At 55.5% G+C, this 7,374-nt stretch overlaps 1 protein-coding gene across 2 annotated transcripts in view; it reads left to right on the top strand.

Annotated features, from left to right (window-relative positions):
* Nucleotides 1-6,728, top strand: part of H6pd (hexose-6-phosphate dehydrogenase/glucose 1-dehydrogenase) — a 29,152-nt gene extending 22,424 nt beyond the window's left edge. For both annotated transcript variants that reach the window (XM_021200076.1, XM_021200077.2), the window contains exons 4-5: nucleotides 2,092-2,361; nucleotides 3,309-6,728. In XM_021200076.1, coding sequence (XP_021055735.1) covers nucleotides 2,092-2,361; nucleotides 3,309-4,672 — 1,634 coding nt within the window. In that variant the 3' untranslated portion in view covers nucleotides 4,673-6,728. The remainder of the gene's footprint in view (nucleotides 1-2,091; nucleotides 2,362-3,308) is intronic.
* The last annotated feature ends 646 nt before the right edge of the window (nucleotides 6,729-7,374 follow it).

Here is a 7,374-nt window from a genome sequence, read left to right as displayed (position 1 = left end):
CCTTACAGCTGGATCTCATGGAGGCATTTTCCCAACTGAAGCTCCTTTCTCTGTGATAACTCCAGCTGTGTCAAGTTGACACAAAGCTAGCCAGTACACTCTCCCAGCCCCTCCTAACCTCTAACTATTCTCTGTTGGATTGCTAACTTCCCTGATGGCTACCTACTTTGATTCTGTTCATGGGTGCCAGGTTAGAGCCTCTTTCTCCATTATTAATTTACTCTGTGTGTGTGTGTGTGTGTGTGTGTGCGCGCGCGCGCTCGCACTAACATGGGTGTATGTACATGTATGTGCTGGTACTCTCAGAGGCCAGAAGAGGGTGTCAGCTCCTCTGAAGCTGGAATTCCTGGCAGTTGTGAGTTGACTGATGTAGATGTCAGGAACCGGGATCTGATCTCCTCAGCCCCACAGCCTCTCCAAGTCAGTTCCTCCTTGACTAAAGCAATGCTGTCTCCCTGTGACACGTGCCAGGATGTGTGTGCAGCCATTCCTTCTGCTGTCTATTGAATCAAAGTGGCAATGTGTTAGGTAGCCCATACACAACAGCTTAGTCTCCACCATGGCCCTCAGATGCAGACGTGAATGCAGCATGAAGTGGGTCGGAGAGGGCAGGCCTACAGTATTGGAGGCCAGAGCTCCTAGGTTTTGGGGTGCGCAGGGATTAGTTAGCTACACTGCAGCACACATGGCAAAGCATTGGTAAGTGAATGGTCTTCGTGCCGTGCTGTCAGGTTTGCCGTGTGACTGAGGTGGCGACTGGGCTTGGTGTTTATGAGTTGGGACATCCAAGCCCATGACGAGGGTTGCGGTACATCTGAGTCCTGTGCTTTGATGCTTGTGTCTGTGTGGAAGTCAGGGATAATCAGAACTCGCATGCTTTGGTCCTGGCCCTGGTCACATGACTCCTTCCCAGCTAGAACAGGGGCAAGCAGATACTTGCCATGCCAGACCTTCGTGGTTCAAGAGTGACGTCTGTCAGGTGCTTGGTGGTATCCCAGGTCCCAGGTGGCAAGCTTTGGGCTTGGTGTTCCTAGGCACAACCCTCAAGGTCACACTGGCCCACCTGCCAGCCAGTCTCCACCCGGACGTAACACATGCGTGGTTCCCTTCAGCAGTTCGTTCCCTGCCTGTCTTCCCATCTCTGAGTGTTAGGGATGAAACTGCTCTGGACCAGTTTCAGAGTCTGCCTCTGCCCCCTCCCTTCCTTTCACCGTCCTCTCCTCTTTGGTTGGCAAGTCCAGTCAGCTAAAAAGACTCTGGCTCCTCAGCCACTGCTCTAGTGGGAGCCTGACCGTCCCTGTCACCTCTTCCTGCCTCTACAGCCGCACAGCAGAGCAGGCCAGGATCCTGCTCCCCTGTGGACATCCAGGGGCTTCCCTTGGAGCCCGGGCACTGTACCTTAACCTCTCCCCACAGGTGGCCAGCTCCCCTCCAGCATCTCCTCTTGCTTTCCTGTCCAGCCCCAGCAGGCCCTGTCTCTCCTACCCCAGGTCTCTTCAGCTGCAGTGCATGTTGGTCTCGGAGGAGACTTGCATGACCCTCTGACTCATCTCACAGGTTTTCCTGTCCCCTTTCCTCTTTCCTTTCCATTTTGTTGTACCTTGGCTAAGTATACCCTTGCACTGGGCCATGCGATGTTGTTTTTAGCTGTTTAGTGGTAGGACATCCAAACCAGTCAATGAAGTAGCCCTCATTAGGAGGTGGCTGTCAGAGCCAGCACCCAGTCCTCTCCAGGCTGTCCTACCCACTTCTCACCTTGATCAGGTAGCTTCCCCTGCTGGCCAGTGCCCAGGGAGGGAGGGCAGGGCAAGGAGGTTGGTCAAGGTCCAGAGATGTTTTTTCTAGGCCTCAGACTAGGACCTTCCAAGCACATTCCTGTAAGGCCCAGGGGGATGGTGGATCCCTTCTCTTAGAATACTCGTAGATGAAGGGCGGTTGACCCAAACCATCCTTTTTCCTGTGTCATGTTGCAGCTTGCTGTGGCACACCTTGTCATGGGTTCTTTAGATGGAGGGATGAGGATGCCAGGGCAGTGATGGGGTAGCGTCTCACCAACCTCGGGGACCCTCTGACAGCCCTCGTGTCACTCAGGTCGGGCCAGTTTCTATGAGGAGTATGGCGTTATCCGTGACACGCTGCAGAACCACCTGACTGAGATCCTCACGCTGGTGGCCATGGAACTGCCCCTCAACATGAGCAGCTCAGCCGCTGTGCTCCAGCATAAGCTCCAGGCCTTCCAGGCCCTGCGGGGGCTGCAGAAGAGCAGCGCCGTCCTGGGCCAGTACCAGGCCTACAGTGGGCAGGTACGCCGAGAGCTGCAGAAGCCAGACGGCTTCCAGAGCCTGACACCAACCTTCGCAGGTAGGCATCGGAGCTGGTGTCTGTGGGGGCCCCAGCAGCCAGAGGCAGCTGGTTCACCAAGTGCCCTTTGCAGTGAGGTAGCTGGGACTCCAGGAGATCTTTTCAGTACACGGTGATCACCACCTCCTAGGCCTGCTGCCAGCTTCAAGCTGCAGGTCACCTACTTCAGCTTTCATGCAGTCCCAGGGAATCTCCTGTGGGACTCGGATAGGAACCACCTTCAGGGGCAAAGTTCTACCCAGTCTCAGCCAAGGAATGGTCCTGTACACAGAGACACCACATTGGCCATCAGATACCTGCTAGAGCTACCTGGAAAGTCCCAGGAGGATTTGGGGAGACCTGTTGACTGTTAGAAGGCAGAGACAGGCCATGGCCATTTAGAGTCCATTTGATGTGGCAGATAGTGTATGTGCCTCACCTCAGTCCCAACACACCCACAAGGCAAGTGCAGTCATTGTCCTTGTACATGAAGGCACAGAAGCAAGTGAAAGCTTGACTCTGTGTGTCATGGCTCCTATGACTGTGGCCTGCACACATGTGCACATGTTACCCCACCCTAAGGACTCTTTCATCTCCTCCCCACCCACCTGGCCTCCACTCATGCTTGCTCTTGTTTTGGCATCCTGGGGGCTTCACACCAAGATAACTGCCCTTCCTCAGGACGCTGCCCTTACCCATCAAGGCCCAACATGCCTCCCACCCCTTCTGCCCCTCCAGAGAACTTCCCATGGCAGGCACCAAGCCTGGTTAGACCAGAGGGACCTCAGAGTGCTGGTGTTCTGGCTGTAGAATGAGCCCTACAAGCTGTTTCCAGCCCTGCCTGAGAAGAGGCAGCGGGAGGCTGAAGGCAAAGCAAGACAGGGCTCGGCAGGGTCGCCAGGTGCGAGGTGGGCTGTGAACCCCACTCTCAGGCTGTGATGTCACTGTCTGTTCTTTCCCCACCTCAGGTGTCCTTGTCCACATCGACAACCTACGCTGGGAGGGTGTCCCTTTCATCCTGATGTCTGGCAAGGCCTTGGATGAGAGAGTGGGCTATGTTCGGATCGTGTTTAAGAATCGGGCGTACTGTACCCAGAACGAGAGACACTGGGTACCGGAGCAGAGCCGGTGCCTGCCCCAGCAGATTATCTTCTACATTGGACACGGTGATCTGGGCCACCCTGCCATCCTGGTCAGCCGGAACCTGTTCAAGCCCTCTCTACCCACTCAGAGCTGGAAGGAGGTGCAGGACCAGCCTGGGCTCCGCCTGTTCGGTCATCCTCTGTCTGATTACTATGCCTACAGGCCTGTGCGGGAGCAAGACGCCTACTCCACCCTCCTGTCGCACATCTTCCACTGCCGAAAGGAGTCCTTCATCACCACAGAGAACCTCTTGGCCTCCTGGGTCTTCTGGACCCCGTTACTGGACAGCCTGGCCTTTGAAGTTCCACGCCCGTACCCAGGGGGAGCTGAGAACGGCCAGCTGCTGGACTTTGAGTTTAGCGGTGGTCAGCTGACCTTTTCCCAGCAGCAGCTAGAGTTGCTGATACCAGAACTAGGCTCGGTCCCAAAGCCCAGTGAGTTCCAGGTCCTCGGGGCCCAGTATAGACAGAGCCCACTGATTACTGCCTGGCCAGAGGAGCTGATCTCTAAGCTGGCCAACGACATTGAAGCCGCCGCGGTGCAGGCGGTACGGCGCTTCGGCAAGTTCCACCTGGCGCTGTCAGGTGGCTCGAGCCCCATAGCTCTCTTCCAGCAGCTGGCCACGGGGCATTACAGCTTCCCCTGGGCCCACACACACCTCTGGCTGGTTGATGAGCGCTGTGTCCCTCTCTCAGATCCAGACTCCAACTTCCAGGGCCTGCAGGCTCACCTGCTACAGCACGTCAGGGTACCCTACTACAACATCCACCCGATGCCGGTGCACCTGCACCAGCGACTCTGTGCCAAGGAGGACCAGGGAGCTCAGACCTATGCCAGCGAGATCTCAGCCCTGGTGGCCAACAGCAGCTTCGACCTGGTGCTCCTGGGCATGGGCACCGATGGGCACACGGCTTCTCTGTTCCCACAGTCACCCACAGGCTTGGATGGTGATCAGCTGGTGGTGCTGACCGAGAGCCCGTTCAGGCCACACCAGCGCATGAGCCTCAGCCTGCCCCTCATCAATCGAGCCAAGAAGGTAGCTGTCCTGGTCATGGGCAGGACAAAACGTGAGATCACCACGCTGGTGAGCCGCGTGGGCCACGAGCCCAAGAAGTGGCCCATCTCAGGGGTGGTGCCTCTTTCTGGGCAGCTGGTTTGGTACATGGATTACGAGGCCTTTCTGGGATGACAGCACCATCCTGTCTTAGTCCCTCTCAGCCTTCCTCTTAGCTGCCCACTGTGCCTCAGCTGTGTGGAGCCTGGTACCAGAGTCAGGCCCCAGACAAGGAAGGACAAAACTCTGTGCCAGCTTCCTGGACACACTGGTTCTGTGGAATTTCGGTGCCTGCACATGGAAACAAGGTAGAGCTCTGGTCTCAAAACCCAGATAGAAGAGGGACTAAGGCCCCCAGCAGTTACACACCAGTATCTACAACACACAATAAGACCGGGCAAAGGCTCCACGCTGAAGAATCAAAGTGGCCTGCCAAAACTGGCCTGAGATCTTCAAACTGGTTTTTGTGGGAAGAGGGGCCAGTGTTGGTGGGGAGCAGGGTGCAGAGTCTCCTGGTGAATGTCTTGCTCTGAGCCAGGCCAGCAGAGCAGACACAATCCTGAGACTTCACCAGGCATCTTGCTTCTTCTGGTATCCCCTCATCCCTCTGCACATCGAGCTGAGATCTAGCCTTCCTCCGGTCAGCTTCCATCTGCTCTGGGCAGACACCCACTGTCCTCAGTATTCCCCGTTACCCCTCAGCCTCTCCCTCTCTACAGACACAGACACTACCGTGTCAAAAGTTCCCCCCAAATCTAGAGACCGGGGCTCCCTTTCCCCACTGAGTCCCCTTCTGCTGTCACTGGGCTGTCGGGCTTCTCTGATCTAACGAGACAGAGGACTCTGTCTGCTCCTGGGTCCGGGGTGACTCCGGATCACAGCCTCTTTCTAGGGCTTATGTGGCCAGTTGCCGGCACGAGGGCAGATTACAGCCAGCTCTCCTCACTACCTCTCGGGCTTCAAGCCTGGCAGCGACCCCTCCTCTGCCGGGCATCTCCACCAATCTCACTGACTGTACCACTGGGAACATTACAGGCAGCTCCTAACTTCAGTCCCCTCGGGGCCAACAACATAAAGCAAACATTTCAGGGCACATACAGTTTTCGTTTAGGCCTCCTGCTTAGTCATGTGAACATGGGAAGGCCCAGAAGGGTTAGGACAGCCCCTCCTGTCAGTTACCTGTGTCAGTCACAGAGTCTCCGTGTCTTTCAGAATTTTCCCAGAGAGTGGTTTTCCTGTGATGAGGGGCGTCAGGAAATCTGTTTCTCCTTTTATTTGATTGTACTTTCTCCAGGCAGCACATGGAAAAGAATTCTTGCTTTCACTAGAGATGTGTGCACAGAGTGTCGCCTGAGCCGAGGGCTCTGTATGAAAGGCACTCTTGTTAAACCTCTGCTTACTCTGGCCTCCAGTGACCCAGACTGGCAGAAAAGAGGAACGCCCTGGGGTCCTTTCCTGGCCTGCTTTGCTCAGGCTTGGATGCAGGTAGTCGCAGGTGAAGTTCCACCTTTGGCCATGTGGGGGAGCCCACGTGCCACCACTCACATTCCACCCAGGAGGCGGCTTTAGTGCCAAACGTCTTTTGTTTCTTGCTCACTGCCTCTCAGGCTTCTTAGCCCAGTGCGTTTTCATCAGTTCTTTACGGACTCGTCCCTCTGCAGTTGCAACATCAGCGAGGAAGGGGCCTTGCATGCCTTAGGAGAAAGGGTGCACAGGCTCTGTGTCACCATTCTGAATAACTGTGAGTCACTGCCCAGCCTGAGCCTAGAACGTCCTGTTCTTACTCAGAAGAATGACTGGCCTCTGTCTGTGGGGAGTCTGCACAGGGGAGGCCAGTGTGTGTGTGTGTGTGGGGGGAATACCAAAGATCTCCTTTCCGGAATCAAGCACAAATAAAATCTCATTGGAAAGGTTGGCGGGGGACATTGTCCGTGTTCTCTGGCATGCACCTGTGCGTGGCCTTTCCCCTTCTGCCCTGGGTGAGGAACGGGTGATGTTCAGAGTCAGGACCACGGAAGATTTGCTCTTCAGACTTTCTGGACCATCATCCACAGCCAGCAGTGCTTTATGTCACCAATCAGTCACATCTGTGTATAAGTCTGTCTCAGGAAGGAGTTCTCAGCCTTAAGACCTGGGATACCCTTGATTTTTAAAAATTTTTTCATTAAAAAATTGTTGCTTGCAAACCACTCACATTGAGTCGATAAACAGTGTGAAGAATACAGCCTTTGCCAGCCTCCTGCCTGTCTGGAAGTGGGGATCTGAGGCTGGGGAGACAGGATAAGGTGTCCAGGTTCCTGGGGAAGGGGGACATGTGGTCACTTTGTGTCTGGGACACAGCCTTCCCTCCCTGCAGTCACTTCTGGCTCCCCTAGGGAAGTGAGGCCCCTGTAGCTGTGGCTTAGCACTGGTCTGCAAGCCCTTGGCCCTGGGCTGGCTCCAACCCCTGGTGGGATCTGCTAATCATACCCCTGGTCACTCCCTCGTTGAAACAATGGAAGCAAAAGTCTGCACCTTGCCTGGTGGCTCTTGTGGGTTCCCTGCTGATGGGCGGATGCTAAATGCTGTGCACAGGCACACCTTGTCCTGTTGAATAGCCCAATGTGCCACCTGGCAGGGCCTTAGTGATGGAAGATTTGAAACTGGGAAAATGTCCAGTGTTGTCCAGAAACTGTATGTTAGGTTCTAGAGGCCATGTCAGCACCCCGTGGGGCCTGTTCCTTTCTAGGGAACCCATGAGGGGCTCACATGGCTGAGTCAGGTTCCCTGGGTACCCGTGAGTCCACCATGGGAAGGACACAGAGGCATACGAATGGCAGAAGTTGTCCTCCTTGGGG

The sequence above is a fragment of the Mus pahari genome, chromosome 6 (genome assembly GCF_900095145.1).
Source record: "Mus pahari chromosome 6, PAHARI_EIJ_v1.1, whole genome shotgun sequence".
In the NCBI taxonomy this organism is placed as follows: domain Eukaryota; kingdom Metazoa; phylum Chordata; class Mammalia; order Rodentia; family Muridae; genus Mus; species Mus pahari.
The sequence above is the reverse complement of the archived record's forward strand: the minus strand, read 5'-3'. Positions and strand labels throughout refer to the sequence as shown.